The following is a 20,813-nucleotide window of genomic DNA, read 5'->3' as shown; positions in this document are numbered from 1 at the left end:
TGGAAACATCCTGGGAGCCAATGCGACCGGTGTTATATGGTCTCGGCATCCGCTCCCAGTCACCAGTCTAGCTGTCGCATTCTGGATTAATTGCAGTTTCTGGGTCAGCTTCAAAGGTAGCCCCACATAGAGCACATTGCAGTAGTCCAAGCGGGAGATAATTAGAGCATGCACCACTCTGGCGAGACAGTCTGTGGGCAGGGAGGGTCTCAGCCTGCGTACCAGGTGGAGCTGGCAGACAGCTGCCCTGGACACAGAATTGACCTGCTCCTCCATGGACAGCTGTGAGTCCAGAATGACTCCCAGGCTGTGCATCTGGTCCTTCAGGGGCACAGTTACCCCATTCAGGACCAGGAAGTCCTCCACACCAGCCCACCCCCTGTCCCCCCAAAACAGCTTTCTGTTTTTCCATTAATCTGTTATCTAAATCCCTGCCTCCCCACATTTTCTCCTCCTTTGATCCATATTTTCTCATACCCTCTCCATTAAAGAGCGCCCCTACAGGGAGGCAGGGATTTAAAGGAAGATGTCCTATGGACAAGGGCAAATTAATTAACTGAGTTATAGGAAGCTTACAATTCATGTTAAATGACAGTGTGGGTGAATCCTAAATGTTAGTGGTCACAGGCAGCCTCAAGAGAAATTCCCAACTGTATTCCTGAGAATGTGCCATACAGTGGTACCTCGGGTTACTATACGCTTCAGGTCACATACGCTTCAGGTTACAGACTCCGCTAACCCAGAAATAGTGCTTCAGGTTAAGAACTTTGCTTCAGGATGGGAACAGAAACCGCACGGCAGCAGCAGGAGGCCCCATTAGCTAAAGTGGTGCTTCAGGTTAAGAACAATTTCAGGTTAAGAACGGACCTCTGGAACAAATTAAGTACTTAACCTGAGGTACCACTGTATTTCTGTTTTGCTCAGTGAGGAGTTCTGTGTAACTTGGAAGTCTCCACACCGGCAAAAGCCATTCCAGTAAATGATAGTATCTAAATTTACCATATCTTCCTTTCGGTAGCCTTTAAGTGGAAACCCCACATTGTACGTTGTTCTGTGATACTTTTAAGGAATTCTTCAAAGAAAAGAGAGCCACCACATTCCTAGCCCTCTCACCCACCAGTCGCCAGTGTTCACTGTATACCGTATTTTTTGCTCTATAAGACTCACTTTTTCTCTCCTAAAAATTAAGGGGAAATGTGTGTGCGTCTTATGGAGTGAATGCAGGCTGCGCAGCTATCCCAGAAGCCAGAACAGCAAGAGGGATTGCTGCTTTCACTGCGCAGCAATCCCTCTTGCTGTTCTGGCTTCTGAGATTCAGAATTTTTTTCTCTTGTTTTCCTCCTCCAAAAACTAGGTGCGTCTTGTGGTCTGGTGCATCCTATAGAGCGAAAAATACAGTATTTGCATCTATCCAGATTTGAAGTGCCTAGGACTTCTCTTTATTTGTAGTTCAACGGGGGTCACATTCTGTGACTTTTGGGATTGGCTGCTTTTGTTTAGTACGAAGAAGTAAAATAAAATACTCACTGGAGTATAGTTTACATTCTTTGCTTTCCCCTGTCTGAACATATCAATCCTTGTCATTGAGGAAGAAAAGCAAAAGTTTGCCAGACGTCAGAGAGGCCCAACGATGGGGGTAAAAATTAAAAAAAATGAACTAGGTATTGGAAAGGCATGTTTGCAAATACTGTAATTTTAACCCACTGGGTTTTTTTTATTTCTCTGCATGTATTTATTTGATTTCTAAGTTTATTTTCCACTACTAAACGCTTGGGTAGCCACTTCAGCTCTGCATTTCCAGGAAGCAGTCTCTGTTCCAAGCTGTTGTGCATACTTTTTAATATTAACTGGAAAGCCATTACCTATGGATACATTGCGTGCAGCGTCAGAGGCGATATTTCTGTGAATACTAGTTGCTAGGGAACACAAAACAGGACAGGGCAATTGCCTCCATGCTCTGCTTGTTGTCTTCCCAGAGGCATGTGGTTGGCCACTGTGGGAACAACATACTGGACTAGGACAGCGTTTGATCTGATTCAGCAGCCAGCATTTTCTCAAGTTCTTATGTACTAAACACTTCACTTACCTTCGAACAGGGAGCGGACACTGATAATACAGCACCCTGAGAGAGGACAAAATTTACACTGTGGGTTAAACCACAGAGCCTAGGACTTGCCGATCAGAAGGTCGGCGGTTCAAATCCCCACGACGGGGTGAGCTCCCGTCACTCTGTCCCTGCTCCTGCCAACCTATCAGTTCGAAAGCACATCAAAAGTGCAAGTAGATAAATAAGTACCGCTCCGGCGGGAAGGTAAACGGCATTTCCGTGCGCTGCTCTGGTTCGCCAGAAGCGGCTTAGTCATGCTGGCCACATGACCCGGAAGCTGTACGCCGGCTCCCTTGGCCAGTAAAGGGACCGAGGGACCGAGTCCCTTGGTCCATGGGACTCTCAAGAATCTCCTCCAGCACCAGAATTCAAAAGCATCAATTCTTCGGCGATCAGCCTTCTTTATGGTCCAGCTCTCACTTCCATACATCATTACTGGGAAAACCATAGCTTTAACTATACGGACCTTTGTTGGCAAGGTGATGTCTCTGCTTTTTAAGATGCTGTCTAGGTTTGTCATTGCTTTTCTCCCAAGAAGCGGGCGTCTTTTCATTTCGTGGCTGCTGTCACCATTTGCAGTGATCATGGAGCCCAAGAAAGTAAAATCTCTCACTGCCTCCATTTCTTCCCCTTCTCAGCAGGTACCCAGATAAATATATGCACGAAGTCACACGAAGGCTGGCAGCATCAACCCCGCCATGTGTAGGAATCCCTTGCAGATGACCAAAGGCCAGGAGAGAGACAGTCAGGTTGTGTATCCATAGCAGTGACCAGAGGAGGAATGACCACTGGGAGAAGAAGAAAAAGAAGAGTTTTGATTTTATATCCCGCCTTTCACTCCCCTTCAGGAGTCTCAAAACACTAACATTCTCCTTTTCCTTCCTCCCCCACAACAAACACTCTGTGAGGTGAGTGGGGCTGAGAGAGTTCAGAGAAGTGTGACTGGCCCAAGGTCACCCAGCAGCTGCATGTGGAGGAGCGGGGAAGCGAACCCGGTTCCCCAGATTACGAGACTACCGCTCTTAACCACTGCACCACACTGGCTGAGAGAAGACCACATTGAGAGAAGAAACGCCATGGTGCATCTGCAGCAGCACAACCGGACGCCTTCATCTGCCCCAGCTGTAACATAACATGTCTCTCCTGTATCGGTCTCTACAGCCACAACAGACCCCATGACTCTTCAAAAGTTTGACTTGATCCCCAAAGGTGCACTCCTCCATTGTCTCCCAAGACAGGTGGATGCTAACAAGGCATTGAAAAATCCTGCACACACCCCATTCTGCCCCGCCCTGCTCCGCCTCTTTCTGTGATTTTTTTGGATCACCTCCGGGTTCAGCACAATGCATGGTCACAGTCGAACACATATCAGACGTGCCTAAAACGGCAGACCCTCCAAGTGTCCCTATTTTCCAGGGACATCCCTGATTTAGAGAAGCTGTCCCAATTTCTGATTTAATCACTGGAGAAATGTTGGAGGATATGGTGATTTCTGACCCCCGAGCCATTTGAAGGCAATCCTGTATAGGAATTATGTTATGTACTAAGCTTGGATCCTAGAAGAATAGGCAAGTAGGATCCTAGAATGCAAGAACTGATTGGCTTGCAGGAAAAGACCAATCAGGCTCCAGGATAGAAGCAGAATCAGCCAATCAGATGGGACTCATTGTGTAAATAACGTATATAAAAGCCTGACGTTTGGGGGGCAATTCAATCACTCTTTTACAAGCTGCAAGAAAGAGCATGAAACCACTACAGGACTCCGAATATATTTCATGTTTAATGTTTTATTATTATTTTTATATATGTTGGAAGCTGCCCAGAGTGGCTGGGGCAACCCAGTAAGATGTGTGGGGTATAAAGAGTAAAATTATCATTATGGAATGGGACATCCCAATTTTCACTGGAGGAATGTTGGAGGGTATGAAATGGTTGCTGCTTGCACATTGCACCATAGTGCATGAGCTGGCTGTGACCAGGTGACCTGCTAACTGCTGCTGCTAACTGCTGCTGGGACAATCTTCTCCTTCTTCATTGCAGGATTCCTTATCTTTCATGGGACTTGGCCTGGCAGAGAGCTTTTCTAACAGAGGAATATCCTCTGTGGAGTAGGATATCCTAGAACTATGTGATCATAGGGTGTCCGGCTAATTTGTAATTTTGCATTTATACATTAAATGCAGAATACCTCAGCAGGTTGATTCTCCGTTTAAAAAAATTACATAGGCCCCGCTTACGCTCCTGTTACTTCCGTCAGCTCGTTGGCTTGGAGGTAGCAGTCGAACCAAGCGAGGTAGGAGTCCCATGATTCAGAGGCTGGCGCAAACGGCGGTAGAGGCACAAGTGAAGTCATGGTTCCGATGCCGGCATAGAGGGCGATGGATGGAACTCAGTGCTCTAGCCAGAACCATCAGCTCTGAATTGGTTCTGTTCAGTGATTTCGCTCAGTGATTCAGCTCAGTGATTCAGCTCAGTTCAGAGGGTGGCTGCATCTGGCTGTGCTCTGTTGTCCATCCATCCCACCTTCGTCGCCAGTGTTAAGTTGTGGGTGAACATATCAGATGACACAGCGATTCTTCAAACAGCTCTTGTTTATTCACAGGCCAGAACAGAACTGAACTGAAGGGTTCAGCCAGCCTGCTTATATAGAGCTCCACTACAACGCAACAGTAACCATTTTCTGTAACTATCCAATCGCTGAACGTCCCTTTCGATCCCCTATTTGCATATGTGGATCTGAGTGAAAACTATCTACAGTATCCCCCTGCTGGCCCAGGGTGAGAACTTCAGTACAGAACAATAGGTACTGAGAATGACCCTTCTTTGCCTTCTTTGTTTTATACTATGTGTTTTGTGTCAGACAGGTTGTAGTGTAGATAGGGAGGGGTTTGGAGATGATTCTGCTACAGCAGGCATGTCCAAAGTCTCTTTCGGGGGCCTAATCTGGCCCGCCAGTCGGTTTAATCCTAACCTCAACAACTAAAAAAGGTCAACAACTTTGGCCGGCCCTTTGGCCAGCCCTCATTGTTATGTACTGAAGTTCTCACCCTGGGCCAGCAGGGGGATACTGTAGATAGTTTTCATTCAGGTCCACGTGAGTTATTTTAGGCGGGAAACCCTGGGTTGTTGTTGCTACAATGTTGACAGCCGGCTGCCTATAAAAGCAGGCCGGCTGAGCTGTTTGCTGTTCAGTTCTGTCCAGCGTACAAATAAAGAGCTGCTCTGGAGAAATCGCTGTGTCGTCTGCTATGTTCGCCCACAACTTAACACTCATGGCCCTTCACTTCATCATATTTGGCCCTCTCTGAAAAAGGTTTGGACACCAGTGTGCTACAGGATTTAATGTCTAGTGAGGTCCCTGCTCCTAGTGAGATTTGTAGGCCGGGTGCCCAGGGCTGGGCTTTTCTGTGGTGGCCCCTTGCCTTTGGAATAAACCTTCCCTGTGAAATAAAGGCGCACCTCTTTGCTCAGTCTTCTGGGAGGCATATTGTGCATCTGAATTTGTTGATTTTTCTGGTTTCATTTGTCATTAAAAAATGAATTATGTTTTTTGCTCTTTTGGCTTGGGTTGTCTCTATTTCTGCCCTGAACCTTTGGCTGCATGATAAACAAACACCTTGAAGAAATAAAAAACGGAATCAGGGTTTCCTACTGAATTTCAAAGGTATTTAAAGTATAATAAATTTTGCATTTTGTGGCGCCAATTAAAAACATACATTTTTCCAAAGGCTTCTGACAAATTCAAATGATGTTGTTTGCCGCTCATGTTTGTGATACTGAGGCTTTTTGCTTGTTATTGGGAGTTGCTTCGTGTATTTTTTAAAAAAATGAATTGGGCATGTTTCTGCGTAAATGTTTCTTTTAAAATATATATGGTGCCTTTTTATTTGTGCTTAAATTTTGCAAGTTGCTTGGGAAAATTTCTGTGTAACAAGTATTCACCATGTACTGTTTTTGTTTGAAACTTTGGTCTCCGAATTTTATTTGAACATGACATAAAAATAAGCATAGGCTTTAGTTGAGATTCCTGAACTGCAGGGGGTTGGACTAGATGACCCCAGGGTCCCTTCTAACTTTTAATATTCTATCATTCTATAATCCTGCCTTAAAGGGGAAACCTAACCTTCCCCCATGGCAACCAAATCGAGCTTGGGCGGGCCTAGCTGCGCCTCTGATTGGTCCGCCGGCGACGGAGGCGCTCTGTCATTGGCCGGCGATCCCGTGTCACATGACCGACCATCATGGCGGCGCCCATGAGGCTGTGCCGGGGCCTGGGGTTGCGCCCGCGGTTTATGCGCCGGGGGCTTCCGCTGTTGTTCTCGAGGACGCGGAGCGGCCGCCCGGCGGCGGCAGCTGCTGGGAGAAGCCGGCTGTACGAGCACGCGCGGGGCGGCTGGACGGCGCGCCCTCGGCTGAACTTGGAGGCGCTGAGCGCGCAGCTGGGCGAGGCCGAGCGGGAGCTGGAGACGCGCAAGGGGCCCCTCGGGCCGCGGGACCTGCGCGAGATTGTAAGCGCGGGCCGTGGGTGGGCTCGGCTGGGCGCGCAAGAGCTGTTGCTCCCGCTCTCCTGAGGGCTTAGCCCCAGAAGGTGCTTTAAGCGCCAGGAGTTTAACCCAGCCTTCACCAGCTAGCGTTTATTACTGAAATTTTATTGATGTTAGCCGCCCTGAGCCCGGCCCTGGCCGGGGAGGGCGGGGTATAAATAAATATTATTATTATTATTATTATTATTATTATAGCCGCCCTCTTAGGTGGCTAACATTGTGTATGCAAGCCGCTTTGCCCCGGCTTTAAAAATGATTCATTCAAGTTTCAGGTTCCACCTGGCTGTCAAGATTAGTAACAGCCTGGTCATGAGTGTCTAAATAAAGGCTGTGAAGCCATGCCCAGGGTAAAAGGTAAACGGTTCTATGCTCTCAAGCATCTGGGTGTCAAGGGAACTGTTTCCAGGTTCTTGCATTAGCAGCTTAACGTAACTGAAGCTCCATACATTTTCCTTCCATTGTTTTTCACTCTCCACTTCCAGTACTACCTTCTTCTGTGCATACAATCTGTTTTTGAATAATCTAATTAAACTGCTGTTAGGCTGTATCCTATTTTTGTTCTTTTTTCCTGATGCCTACTAGGTTGCCACTTGGCAGAGATTAGTCGAGGTGCAAGAAGAAATTGCAGTACTTGAAGCTGAGAAAGAGAAGGTGGCTGAAGAAGTGGGGAATATTGTGGTGAGTCCACATTATAGCAACTATTATGGAGCAACTAAAAAGGACGCGGGTGGCGCTGTGGTCTGAACCACAGAGCCTAGGGCTTGCTGATCAGAAGGTCAGCAGTTCGAATCCCCGCGACAGGGTGAGCTCCTGTTCCTCGGTCCCTGTTCCTGCCAACCTTGCAGTTTGAAAGCACGTCAAAGTAGATAAATAGGTACAGCTCCGGCGGGAAGGTAAACGGCGTTTCCGTGCGCTGCTCTGGTTCGCCAGAAGCGGCTTAGTCATGCTGGCCACATGACCCGGAAGCTGTACACCGGCTCCCTCGGCCTATAGAGCGAGATGAGCGCCACAGCCCCAGAGTCGGTCACGACTGGACTTAATGGTCAGGGGTCCCTTTACCTATGGAACAACTCAGAACCACTGTAGAAGATATGTTTCAATAAATAAAAGAGGAGGAAGGAAAAGCCGGATGCTCACGGCTGCCTACCACAAATTCTGGTTTTGTGTTTCCTTTCTTGTTGTGTTACAGCCAGAAATTTGGGGGCGGGGAGAGAGAGAGAGAGAATATGTGTATATGTATCTTGAGAATCTCCTGCCAACCTAGCAGTTCAAAAGCACGTCAAAGTGCAAGTAGATAAATAGGTACCGCTCTGGCGGGAAGGTAAACGGCGTTTCCGTGCGCTGCTCTGGTTCGCCAGAAGCGGCTTAGTCATGCTGGCCACATGACCCGGAAGCAGTACACCGGCTCCCTCGGCCTATAAAGCGAGATGAGTGCCGCAACCCCAGAGTCGGTCATGACTGGACCTAATGGTCAGGGGTCCCTTTACCTTTACCTATCTTGAGAATAATTCTAACTCGCTCTTTCATCTTCCCTTTCCAGAAAAGCCAAGACAGAAGTACTTTTCAGTCGGTAAGAAAGTTCTTTTTCTTTTCCTGCTACTTTAACAATTTAACATCTGTAGCTTTAAAACAGAGAGCAAGTGCTTTTTGGTATGACAAAGGGAGAAGAATCACTTCTGGCATTTCTTTGCCTACAGATTTGACAACTCTCTCCCAAACTTTTGGCTCGTATAATCTTGTCAGGTCTGTGCCATATTCCTTCTAGTATTTGAGAATTTTACTTTCCTTTTTTGGGGAGCTAACAACGGTGCAAGAGAAATGACTGCACTGGTGTAAACACTGACCAAGCTTCCAACCCATTTATTGTTTCCTACCCATGGCGGCTGTGTTTCAGTTCCACGGCCAGAGACAGTATAACCTGAATACCAGTTGAGCAATTCCATTTTCCAATACATAATATAAATCCCCAAGGCATGGCAAAATTCCTGCACAGACAGCTTTGATGGAATTTAAGCAAGCCCCAATCTTGCTTCCAATGTTGGCTTCAAACTGTGTTTTCCCCCATTTTGTAGCGCCTTTTTCTCACCTCTCAAACTTGAGCAGGAAGCAAACCAACAAAGCAACTGTGTGCACCGATCTTAAATAGAAGCGTACAACTTCTGAACTCTAAATTGGAGCAGAACCGTTGTGACACGTTAGCCAAATCTGAGAACTCTTTCGTAGGCTTGAAGTCTGTGTTTGGGACCACTTCACGGCCTAGAAGTCTTCCACCTATGGGACCGCCTCTCCCGGTATGCCCCACGGAGAGCCACAAGGTCCATAAATAGCAACACCTTAGTGGTCCCAGGCCCTAAGGAAGTTAGATTGGCTTCGACCAGAGCCAGGGCCTTTTCAACACTTGCTCCCGCCTGGTGGAACGCTCTGCCTCATGAGACCAGGGCCCTGCAGGATCTGATTTCTTTCCGCAGGGCCTGTAAGACAGAGTTGTTCCGCCTGGCCTTTGGCTTGGAATCAACTTGATCCCCTCCCCCTCTTTCCTTTTTCCTTCTGTGATGGAACTCCTATTTGGGGACTTCCCTGGCTTTTTTCTGGCCCACGTAGGACCAGTCTGGATACAGTGGTGCCCCGCAAGACGAATGCCTTGCAAGACGAAAAACCCGCTAGACGAAAGGGTTTTCCGTTTTTCGAGGTGCTTCGCAAGACGAATTTCTCTGTGGGCTTGCTTCGCAAGACGAAAAGGTCTTGCGAGTCTTGCGATTTTTTTTCGCTCCCCCCCCCTTTTTCTAAGCCGCTAAGCCGGTAATAGCGCTAATCTGCTAAGCCGCTAATAGGGTTGCTTCGCAAGACGAAAAAACCGCAAGACGAAGAGACTCGCAGAACGGATTCTTTTCGTCTTGAGAGGCGCCACTGTAGTTGGCCTTGGTGAAGATTTGACGTTTTCATCCCCCAAAAGTTTTTGATTTGAGTTTCTACTGAAATGAGGCTGCATTTTAATGTTGTATTTTAATCAATTGTTTTTATGCCTGGTGTTAGCCACCCTGAGCCCGGTCTTGGCTGGGGAGGGCGGGGTATAAATAAAATTTATTTTTATTATTATCACTTGTGTTTGGAACTGCATTTGGAACCTCTTTTGCCCACGTGGAAATGAGGCAAAGGGCTTTTCCTGTCCGGTTGGCCTGGAAGCTTTTTAGAATCACTAAAATCAAAGCCTCTTGAAGAATCACGCCAAATTCTCTTGAGGGGGTTCCCTGTTAACATGTATTTCCTTCCTTTTCTCATTGCTGTTGAAAGACCGGAACTGGGATCCAAATAGCAATAAATACCCTGCTTCTTATTCCCTCCCTGCTTGGGTCTGACAGCATCCTTCTCCTCCTCTCCTTTCCTTTTAGCACCCTGCCTACAATGCGTTGCGGAAGCAGGGAAGGGAGCTCCGCCTTCGTCTCAATGCTTTGCGCCAGCAGGAGCAGGAGCTGGATGAGAAATACTACCTGCGCGCCCTCAGGCTGCCCAACAGGACCCATCCAGATGTGGTAAAAGAGTCTGATGCGAGAGGAGCAACCTAGAACACTCGGGGACTCAAATTGAGCATGACTGGGGGCCACTGCCAGGAAGGCCCTGCAGTGCTCTCCAGCTGAGTAGACTTCCCGGGTCAAGGATATATGCAGCCAAGGGTTCTTCTGCAGATAAAAAGAAGGGGGATGCTTGGATAATGCAGTAGCATTTTACAGTGGTGCCCCGCAAGACGAATGCCTCGCAAGACGGAAAACTCGCTAGACGAAAGAATTTTCCGTTTTGGAGGTGCTTCGCAAAACAAATTTCCTATGGGCTTGCTTCGCAAGACGGAAATGTCTTGCGAGTTCCTGCGGGGTTTTTTTTCCTCCCCCCCTTTTTCTAAGCCATTTATCCGATAAGCCACTAAACCGCTAATAGCGCTAATCCGCTAAGCCGTCAATGGGCTTGCTTCGCAAGACGAAAAGACCGCTAGACGAAGAGACTCGCGGAACGGATTCTTTTCGTCTTACGAGGCACCACTGTACTCCATTCCTTCCCTTGCTTGTGGATGGGGGTGCACACAGAACAGTTCGCACCTTCGTGAGTTTCCCTAGTCACCTTTCACCTGATAGTTGTGGCTGAGTGACTGGCCAGTGCCCAATCGAGAGGAGGTGCTGGGAAGGAGCTTGTGTGAGGCTTCAGGCTATGCCCACCCAGTACTCCAACAAGGAGCTGCTGGAGAATATTCCCTGGGGGAAGAGCATGTGTCTCCTCCTCCTTTGTGTGCCCCATAGACGAGAGCTCCAGAGGGTGGCAGCACGAGAACGGGGCCTTCTCTGCAGTGGCTCCCCATCTGTGGAATGCTCTCTCCAGGGAAGTTCATTATACACTTTTAGGCGCCAGGCAAAAGCATTCCTTTCTATACAAGCCTGTGGTTGGTCTGATTTGCATCCTATGCCTTTTTAAAATGTGGTTTTTGGGGGGAGGCGGCCATTGGGTTGTTGTTTTTATTTTTATTACGTATTTTGTGGTTTGATATCTGGATTTTATTCTGTGAACCACCCTGAGACCCATGGGTATAGAGTTGTATATGAATTCAATAAATTCAATAAAATAAAAATAAATGAAGAGCGGGTGGTGTGGCACCCAGCAACGGTAAACTGAATAGTAGTAGTAGTAGTAGTAGTAGTAATAATAATAATAATAATAATAATTTATAATTTATACCCCGCCCATCTGGCTGGGCTTCCCCAGCCACTCTGGGTGGCTTCCAACAAAATATTAAAATACAGTAATGCGTCAAACATTAGTCAAAACAAAATAAAAGAAAAAATATTCCTTCCAGTAGCACCTTAAAGACCAACTAAGTTAGTTCTAGGTATGAGCTTTCGTGTGCATGCACACTTCTTCAGATACACTGAAACAGAAGTCACCAGACCCTTCTATATAGTGAGAAGGTGGGGAGGGGTATTACTCAGAAGGGTGGTGGGAATGGGTGATTGGCAGATAGCTGTGATGAGCCTCCTGGTGGGAGGGCGTTCCACAGGGCGGGTGCCACCACCGAGAAGGCCCTCTGCCTGCTTCCCTGTAGCTTTGCTTCTCGCAGTGAGGGAACCACGAGAAGGCCCTCAGAGCTGGACCTCAGAATCTGGGCAGAACGATGGGGGTGGAGACGCTCCTTCAGGTATACTGGATTGTGGTTGTATATAGTCCTGTGGTCGTGGCAATATGTGTGCAGGAAGAGAGGGTTGTGGGGGCATGGGCACCAAGCCTTTTGACGTACCCCTGCCCATGGAAGCTTCATAGAAGCATAGAATTATAGAGTTGGAAGGGACCCTGGGGGTCATCTAGTCCAACCCCCCTCTTCCATGCAGGAATACGCAGCTTTCCCTTACGGGGATCAAACCAGCAACCAGTTATACCAGTTAGTTTTATTGCGGCAAAAGCCAGCGACACAGAACACCACAAGATCAAACAAAAGGAAATCAACAACAACATAAAAAAATAAAAAATAAAAAAATTACACAAGGGAACTTCGCAGTGTGCCATTCAACAAAAGAGATTTACGCTTCCTGATTGCTAAAGTGCAAAATTTGGCCACCTCATATGATATTAAGCTTGAGGAATCTTCCAGAAGGTATTTTCGTAGAATTTCGGGGGAGGATTCCAAATAATGTTGTAGGGGTATAAATTTTGATAAAAGCGGCAAAATAAGTTGAGCTCGTTCTTCACTATAAAATTTGCAAAATAGAAGGATGTGAGTGACAGATTCTACCTTATTAGACATACAGGGGCAGAGACGCTCATGCATTGGTACCCGCGTAAATTTGCCGTACAGCACTGCTGAGGGCATTGTCTCAAAGCGGGCTCTGGAGAAAGCCCATCTATAAGCTTCATTAGTGATGTTAGTTAAGTAAGGGGCAGCTGCAAAATTAGGCCAAGCTTTTAAACATCTATACGTCTCTGGGAGTAGGGCGTCTTCTTGTTGTAATTCGACATCGTAAAGTCTCTGAGTGATAATTACTTTTGCCTTGTTCAGAGTTCCATTAAGAAGATTTTCAGGGTTTAGGCCAATTTGTTTGATCTTGTTAGTTATTTGCATAAGCCAAGGAGGATATGGAACTGCGGCCAGGAAGTAAGGTAACAGTGCCTTAGGATTGTAATGGATTTTCAGCCAGAGGGATATTGCTTGCTCCCAGACTTTTAATTCCACTCTGGGCAGTCCTGCCTCTTGCCTTAAGACTGCATTAGGTGTACACTTTGGGGTAGCAAATAATGATCTTAAGAATTTTGATTGTACTGTTTCAAGAGTTTTAAGGTTGGCAGAAAGGCTAATTTGAGAGCCATACAGAAGTTGGGCTAATGATTTTGCCTGGAAAACTTTAAGGGCCATCGGGAGGAAGCCAGCTCCTTTCCTTCTGAATAATCTAAGGATGGCATTTGCACTTCTTCCTGCTGATATAGCTGATGTGGTCAGGTGTGTTGACAATTTGGCATTATAAGAGAAAGTAATGCCTAAGTATTGGAAGATCTTAGTCTGTTCAATGGCGTTTCCCTTTACGCTCCAATTATCTTTCCTGAAGGAGCGGTTAAAATGTACAATTTTGGTTTTGGCAAAGTTAATTGTTAACAGCTCAGTGTTACATTGGTCACTAAACTTTCCTAAGGCACGTTTCAAGCCCACTTTGGTTTGAGAGAGAAGAACAGCGTCATCCGCATACATTAAAACTGGTACTTTTCTGCCGTTAGAGAACACGGGGGGGTGGGTTTCGATTTCATGGCAACATGTGATCAGGGAGTTAACATAGATGTTAAATAAAAATGGGGCTAATAGACATCCTTGTCTGACTCCTCTTTGGACTGGGATTTCTCTAGAGAGTCTGCCGTCCTGTGCGACTCTTATCTGGAGGGTATTGTTCTCATGAAGCTTAATCATCAGAAGTAATAACCTTCTGTTAATACCCATATTGGCCAATTTGGCCCAGAGCCTACCCCTGGATACAGAATCAAATGCTGCCTTTAGGTCCACAAAGGCCGCATACAATGACTTTTTCCAATGTTTCACATACTTATAAACAAAATAATCTAACACTAAGCAGTGATCAATGGTGGAACGTCCAGGTGTAAATCCTGCTTGTTCAATTTCTAGCAAATCATTATGGTCTAACCATTCACACAATTTTAGGCATAGGTGTTTTGTATAAAGTTTGCAGATCACATTCAGAAGACTAATTGGTCTATAATTAGATGGATCAGAGGGGTTGCCTTTTTTAAATATAGGAACAATTATAGCCAGTCCCCAATCTTTAGGGATTTCGGTTGTCTTATCTATATATGAGAATAGATTTGCAAGAACCGGGGCCCACCAGTTTATTTGCGCTTTCAGAAGTTCAGCAACAATGAAATCACTTCCTGGGGCTTTGCCAGATTTCAATTGTAGAATTAACGAAGTGATTTCAGTTTCAGATGTTGGGGGCCATGGTGTATCATTATCTAAAGGGATGTTAAGTAGCGCAGGAGGTCGATGTTCCCTGAACAGCACTTTATAGTGCTCTTCCCATGAATTTGCAGGGATTATTGTGCCCTCGTTAGGCGCTTTGGTTTGACTGGAGATAATTTTCCAGAAGCTGGTATTGTCTTTTTCTATTGATGCTTTTATGAGGGCCTGCCAGATGAGAGAGTCTGCGGTTCTTTTTTTGGTTTTTAGTAACTCTTTGTAGTTCTTTTTTTTAAGTTGTAACTCTAATTTAGTAGTAGGGTTAGGATTTTGCTGGAAGACCTTAAAGCATTCCCTGAGTATAAGTTTTGCCTGGATGCATTCACGGTCAAACCATTTCTTGTTGGTAGGGAATTCATTGTGGCTAGATCTCCTGAGTCTTGACAATAACGGTTGGAGTTTTCGGATTAGTGTATTATAATGGTCAATTGGGGAGGTCTTTTCAATATTGTTGGAGGTCAGATGAGCCCAGAGGAGTTGACCTTCCATTGATTGTGTCCAAATGCTAAAGTTGTTATTAACATAAGGGGACCATTTGATTCTGGATCTGCCTATTTGTTGTAAAACATTAGGAGCAGGTGTCTGTGGGGCGAGCCCACATCTAGAGGGTTCCCAAAATTCAGTCCTTTTAAGATTTAGGGGTAAATGGTCACTTTCGGTTCTTATATCTACAGTAAATTCAATATGTTCATCAAAGAGTTCTTGGGAGACAAGAATGTAGTCAATAACGGAATGCCTTAAACCTGACCAATAAGTAAATTGGCCAGGGCAGTCTCCCGAGGAGAGGCCGTTTAAAATAACAAGGTTTAATCTAAGTGCCATTAGAAAAAGACATGTACCAGCAAAGTTGGTAACTGGGTCAAGTGAATGACGTCTAAATAGGGGCCAATGTTCATCATTAGCATTTAGGGGACCCATTACACTTTCGTTGATTAGCTGTTCGTCTGAATGGCCTAACCTTGCATTAAAGTCCCCACCAATAATTAAGGAGGCAGAGGGAAACTTATTTGAGACTAGGAGAATGCACTCTTCCAGTTCGTTCCAGATGTTTTTAAGATCAGTTTGTTTCATAAGTGGGTGGATATAAACATTGATGCATATGATCTTAAAGTGGGTAGAGAATATTTTAACAGCCAAAATCCATTTTTTATCGATTTTCAATTGGGTAGGGGAGGTTCCTAGGTCTGTCGATACGAAGGTGCTCAGACCACCCGCCGGTCTTCCGCCTTTTGTGCCGATTGAGGCACAAGAGTGGAAAGCAAAATAATTGTGTAGTTCAAAAGGATTTTGCATCCAGGTTTCTTGAAGTAGGATGATCTTGAACTGTGATATGTAGGTTAGAATGTCTTTGTCCATTGTTTTCGATTGCCATCCAGCAACGTTCCAGGATAATAATAGAGGTGAGAGTCATTTTGTCTCTTCAATAGCATCAATGACTTTCCCGGAGTCGTGGAAGATGCATCCATTGGGTGGTGAAGTCTCCGGTAATGTGATTAGGGGCGCCACAGAGATTTCAGCGTGGATTTCAGCTGGGCAGAGTAGGGGTGTGTGCTCTGACGTGACCTGAGGAGTTTCATATCCCATTTTTCGCTCCAATTTAGGTGGAGTATTTGCCTCATTTGTGGGCGCTAGGTCTTCAGAGTTGCGAAGATAGAGTAATAACTCATCTAGTCTGTCCGTTATCTCTGTTTGTTCGGCTTTTGGCAGATGGGAGAAAGAAACAAGTAACTCCTGCTCCATCGAATTCTCTAGATGAGTAGCCTTTGATAGGAGGGGAGTGGGGGTCTCTGTCCAACTAATTAAGTCTGAGGGTGGAGCTGTAGAGCTCGTAATAGATTGGGTGCCCCCATTTTTAATTGCTTTCCTTTTAGCTGGAGAGTAGGGTAGAAGAGGGCAAATCTTAGTGTTGATAAAAACTCTTGTAATAAAAATTCCATAGTTAGTCAGGGAGCTTCGTAGGGACATCATATGGGTTGGAAACTTTTTAGATTCGAAGGTGAGCAGTATCCTCTGCATGTGTGGCTTGCTGTAAATGTGGACAGTGGATTTCAGATCGATGGAAAGAGGATTTACGCCCAAAAGTTCAGCTAGATGTCTTCTTGCAACATGTGTGGACGACCAGTTAACAACCTGACCTTTGAAGGGGAGGATAATTAAACAGAGTCTAGTGGCTTGCAGTGAAAGATTATAGGAAGATATGGTGTGTAGTTCTTCCATAGTTTGTTCATTTTCAAGTTTGGAGCCAGTCTGCGAAGTTGAGTGCAGTAGGACAGGTGCTCTGGGTGTTGGTTCGGCCCTATCCTCCGGTGAAGCATCTACGGGTCTGACATTAGCTTTTGGGGATACAAAGGATACAATCTTCTCTAAGGAGCCTTTGATTTCTCTTATATATTTAAAGATATAGTCCACGGTTTTAGCCACTAGGTCTAATGTGGTAGAGTGTTCAAGTAGTAATTCAGAGAGATGGTTTTCTTGCTCTCTGATGCAGTCTTCCGCCTGAGTGGGCATAGTTGGAACCCTTTTAGGACCCTTTGGTCTCATGATGGTGTTGCTTAAGGGGTTAGTGGGTTGTTTAGCAGATAGTTCCTTCGGTGTAGTTTCCTTATCAATTTTATGGAAAAACAAACCAGCAACCTTGGCATTATCAGCACCAGGCTCTAACCAACTGATGGCCCCTTCAAGCTCCTTTGCCTGAAACCAGTAACCGTTCCATGTAAAAGACTCTGGTGGTTAGCTCCTCAGAGCTAGTGTGGTGTAACGGTTAGAGTCAGACTAGGACCTGGGAGGGAAAAAGGAAAGGGAAAGGGACCCCTGACCATTAGGTCCAGTCGTGGCCGACTCTGGGGTTGTGGCGCGCATCTCACAGAGTGTTTGTTGTGGGAGAGGAAGGGAAAGGAGAATGTTAGCCGCTTTGAGACTCCCTAGGGTAGTGATAAAGCAGGATATCAAATCCAAACTCCTCTTCTTCTTCTTCTTCATCTCGCTTTATTGGCCGAGGGAGCCGGCGTACAGCTTCCGGGTCATGTGGCCAGCATGACTACGCTGCTTCTGGCGAACCAGAGCAGCGCATGGAAACTCCGTTTACCTTCTTGCCGGAGTGGTACCTATTTATCTACTTGCACTTTGAGGTGCTTTTGAACTGCTAGGTTGGCAGGAGCAGGGACCGAGCAACGGGAGCTCACCCCGTGGCGGGGATTCGAACTGCCGACCTTCTGATTGGCAAGTCCTAGGCTCGGTGGTTTAACCCACAGCGCCACCCGCGTCCCACAGGACCTGGGAGACCGGGGTTCAAATCCTTACCTGGGCCATGAAGCTCTCTGGGGAGGGAAAAAACCTTAGGAGCCTAACCTACCTCACAGGGTTGTTGTGTGAGAATAAAACAGGGAGGAAAGGAGCTCTGGGCACCACCTTGAGCTCCTAGGAGGAAAAGGTCGGCTAGAAAATGGATAATAAGTAAATAATAGGGAGCAGAAATGCCTCTGACGCTTCCATGCCTTTAACCTCTGACCTCTTCCTTTCCCCAGCCAATTGGAGATGAGAGCCAAGCACGGGTGTTGGAGGTTGTTGGTGAAAAGCCAGGTGAGAAAGAATTCCTTTCATCACCACTAGGGGGGTTACTTGGTTCTTTCCAGGCAGCGCTTTTAAAAATACCTGGATCTGTTAAATTCTTCCTTATTCCTGGTTTAATCTTCATATCCCCCTGTGTTTTTCTTTTCTTTTTTTAAACAGCATTTGACTTCAAGGCGAAAGGGCACCTGGAAATTGGAGAAGACCTGGATATCATAAGGCAAAGGTGTGTATGAGAAATTGGCGGTCTCGTCCCTTCCCATGCAAGGCTTTCTGCTTAAAAGGGACCATTTGGGAAAAAAGGAGACAGTCCTGAATCCCTTTCAAGCACAGAGAAATGAAGCAACAGCTCCACTTGCTGGTAGAGAATGAGAGAGTGCCGTTTACCGTATTTTCCACTCCATAGGGCGCACCGGACCATAGGGCGCACCTAGTTTTAAGGGGGGGAGGAATCAAGGGGGGAAATCTTATTCCCCCCCCCCAGCCCCAAAGAGCAGCGTACAGGCTGTGCGCAACCCCTCCCTTCCTGAGGGGTTGCGTGCGGCTAAGACACAAGCCAAGGCAGCCAGCGGGATCCATCCCGCTCGCTGTTTTGGCTTCCTTTTTAGCCCCGCGCAACCTCTCCCTGCCGGGAGAAACTGCGCAGGGCTAAAGAAGCCATAACCACGTGCAGCCTCTCCCTGCCGGAGGGGCTGTGCACGGCTATCCCTGAAGCCTGGAGAGCGAGAGGAGTCGGAGCGCTCCCTCTGCGCTTCGGAGGCTTAGCATTGCTATTGCTGAAGCCAAGGAGCCTGCATTCGCTCCATAGGACGCACACACATTTTCCCTCAATTTTTGGAGGTGAAAAAGTGCGTCCTATAGAGTGAAAAATATGGTACTTTCAATAGAGTCTGGAAAAATTAAGTTTCCCCCTTCTTCCCTTAGTCAGTGCCACTAATATTCTCTAGGCAGCTCCCTCTTCCTAGGGAGAAGTTCATGGCTCAGTGGTAGATGATCTGCCTAGCATGCGGAAGGTGTCAGGTTCAATCCCAGTGGTATCTGGGAAAGGTAGAACTGGAAATGTCTCTAATCTGTCGCCTCGGAGATCTGCTTAATAATAATAATAATAAATTGTATTCATACCCCACCCTCCCCGGCCAGAGCCGGGCTCAGGGCGGCTAACACCAGTAAAATAACAGTAAAAACAGTAAAAGAAAGAAAGAAAACACCAATTTAAAACACAGGTTAAAATGCAGTTTAAAATGCAGCCTCATTTTATTTTTTATTTTTTTTAATTTCATATTTATTAAGATTTTTAAATACAAATGCATAAATAAAAATTACTTATATCATAACATAGTTTCGTCTCTTCTTTGGACTCCCTCACATCTCCTGCTCCCACTTACATCGTTGCAGAAAATTTTTTCCAAGCAAATTACCCACTTGTTTACAATATTTATCTCCGCTCATTTAGATAGAGTCTAACAATTCTCCCAAAAAAAAAAATTATATTTTCCTTATTTCTCACTTATCATCAAGATCAAATCTAATTCAATGGTAGGCAGTTATTTATGATCTAGCATCCTTCTTAGCATTCAACCAAATTACAGTATTTCTGTAAATAAGTCTTAAATTTCCCCCAGTCCTCCTCAATCCTCTCTTCTCCCAGGTCTCGGATCCTGCCAGTCATCTCGGCCAGGTGCATATAGTCCATCAGCTGCATCTGCCACTCTTCCAGTGTGGGTAGATCTTGAGTTTTCCAATTCTTAGCGATGAGTATCCTTGCTGCCGTTGTTGCATACATAAAAAATGTTCGGTCCTTCTTTAACACCTTCTGGCCGACAATACCCAGAAGGAAGGCCTCTGGTTTCTTAGTAAAGGTATACCTAAATACCTTCTTCAGCTCATTATATATCATTTCCCAGAAGGCCTTCACTTTAGGGCAGGTCCACCAGAGGTGAAAGAATGTTCCTTCATGTTCTTTACATTTCCTAAAATGCAGCCTCATTTTAAAGTAGCTGATAAATCAAGACCATAAGGGGAGGGAAACGTAAGGGTCAGGCTGAGTCCAAACCAAAGGCCAGGCAGAACAGCTCCATCTTGCAGGCCCTGCGGAAAGATGTCAAGTCCCGCAGGGCCCTAGTCTCTTGTGACAGAGCGTTCCACAACATCGGGGCCAGTGCTGAAAAGGCCCTGGCCCTGGTTGAGACCAATCTAACCTCCTTGAGGCTCGGGACTTCCAAAATGTTGTCATTTGTGGACCTTAAGGTCCTCCGCAGGGCATACCAGGAGAGGCGGTCCCGTAGGTACGAGGGTCCTAGGCCTGCTTCCTGTCTATTTTGACAGTGCTGACCCAGAAGTGACTGACTTGCAATGTAAAGGGGAAATGACAGTTTCAGAGTTGCCCCGTAATTTGCAAACACATACGCAGATCATATGTTTCTCAATTATATAAGTTCCTCCTCCTCCTCCGAGAGCCCTGCCATCTACCATATTGTTTGCCCTTCTCTCTCTGTTTGTGTGTGTTGAGCGAAATTTCTAAAGTGTGCGTGCGCATACACTGGAATCCCAGTAATGTGCCCAAAGCATAGCTGTCAACCGTCCCTTATTTGGCAGGAAAGTCCCTTATCCCAGCGTCGTGTCCCGCTGCTGTCCCTTATTGATGATGTCCCTTAAATTTCCCGGGTTTCAAAGGAAGCAGCTCCTCTCCCTCCCTCCCTGCCGGCCAGGGAGGAGGGAGGCTCCAACTGTGTTGCTTGGCTGTGTTGCTCACCCAATAAGGAGTCTGAGAATGACTGGGGGGTGGAGCTTGCATGCCTTGTGCCGATCAAATCGGCCGCGTTGCCTGGGGACTCGCCTTTGCTCAGCGCTTCCCAGCGGAGAAGTGACGGTGGTTTTCCTTGCTGCATCCCCTTTGCCGGGTTGCTGCGCTGTGGGAACCACCACTTGAGGCTTCGTTTGGCTGCTGGCTGGGCTTTCTGCCTTTGGCTCGGAGGGGCTCAGAAGTTGAACATACCTGTGCTGGGAAAATCCCTTATTTTGGCTGCTGAGCCCTTATTTTCAAGGCTGCTGGTCCCTTATTTTCAAATCTGTAAGTTGACACCTATGGCCCAAAGTTGTTGGGAGG

The 20,813-nt window shown here is 46.4% G+C and overlaps 1 protein-coding gene across 1 annotated transcript in view; it reads left to right on the top strand.

Annotated features, from left to right (window-relative positions):
- The first annotated feature begins 6,331 nt into the window (after positions 1-6,331).
- The window catches only part of SARS2 (seryl-tRNA synthetase 2, mitochondrial), a 38,833-nt gene continuing 24,351 nt past the window's right edge, over positions 6,332-20,813 (top strand). Inside the window, exons 1-6 of the mRNA XM_079985574.1 lie at positions 6,332-6,615; positions 7,234-7,329; positions 8,192-8,221; positions 10,041-10,181; positions 17,665-17,719; positions 17,870-17,933. Of these exons, the coding sequence (XP_079841700.1) occupies positions 6,349-6,615; positions 7,234-7,329; positions 8,192-8,221; positions 10,041-10,181; positions 17,665-17,719; positions 17,870-17,933 (653 nt within the window). The 5' untranslated portion in view covers positions 6,332-6,348. The remainder of the gene's footprint in view (positions 6,616-7,233; positions 7,330-8,191; positions 8,222-10,040; positions 10,182-17,664; positions 17,720-17,869; positions 17,934-20,813) is intronic.

This window comes from Podarcis cretensis, assembly GCF_951804945.1.
Source record: "Podarcis cretensis genome assembly, chromosome: 8".
NCBI classification, from domain to species: domain Eukaryota; kingdom Metazoa; phylum Chordata; class Lepidosauria; order Squamata; family Lacertidae; genus Podarcis; species Podarcis cretensis.
This window is presented reverse-complemented; position numbering and strand designations above follow the sequence as displayed.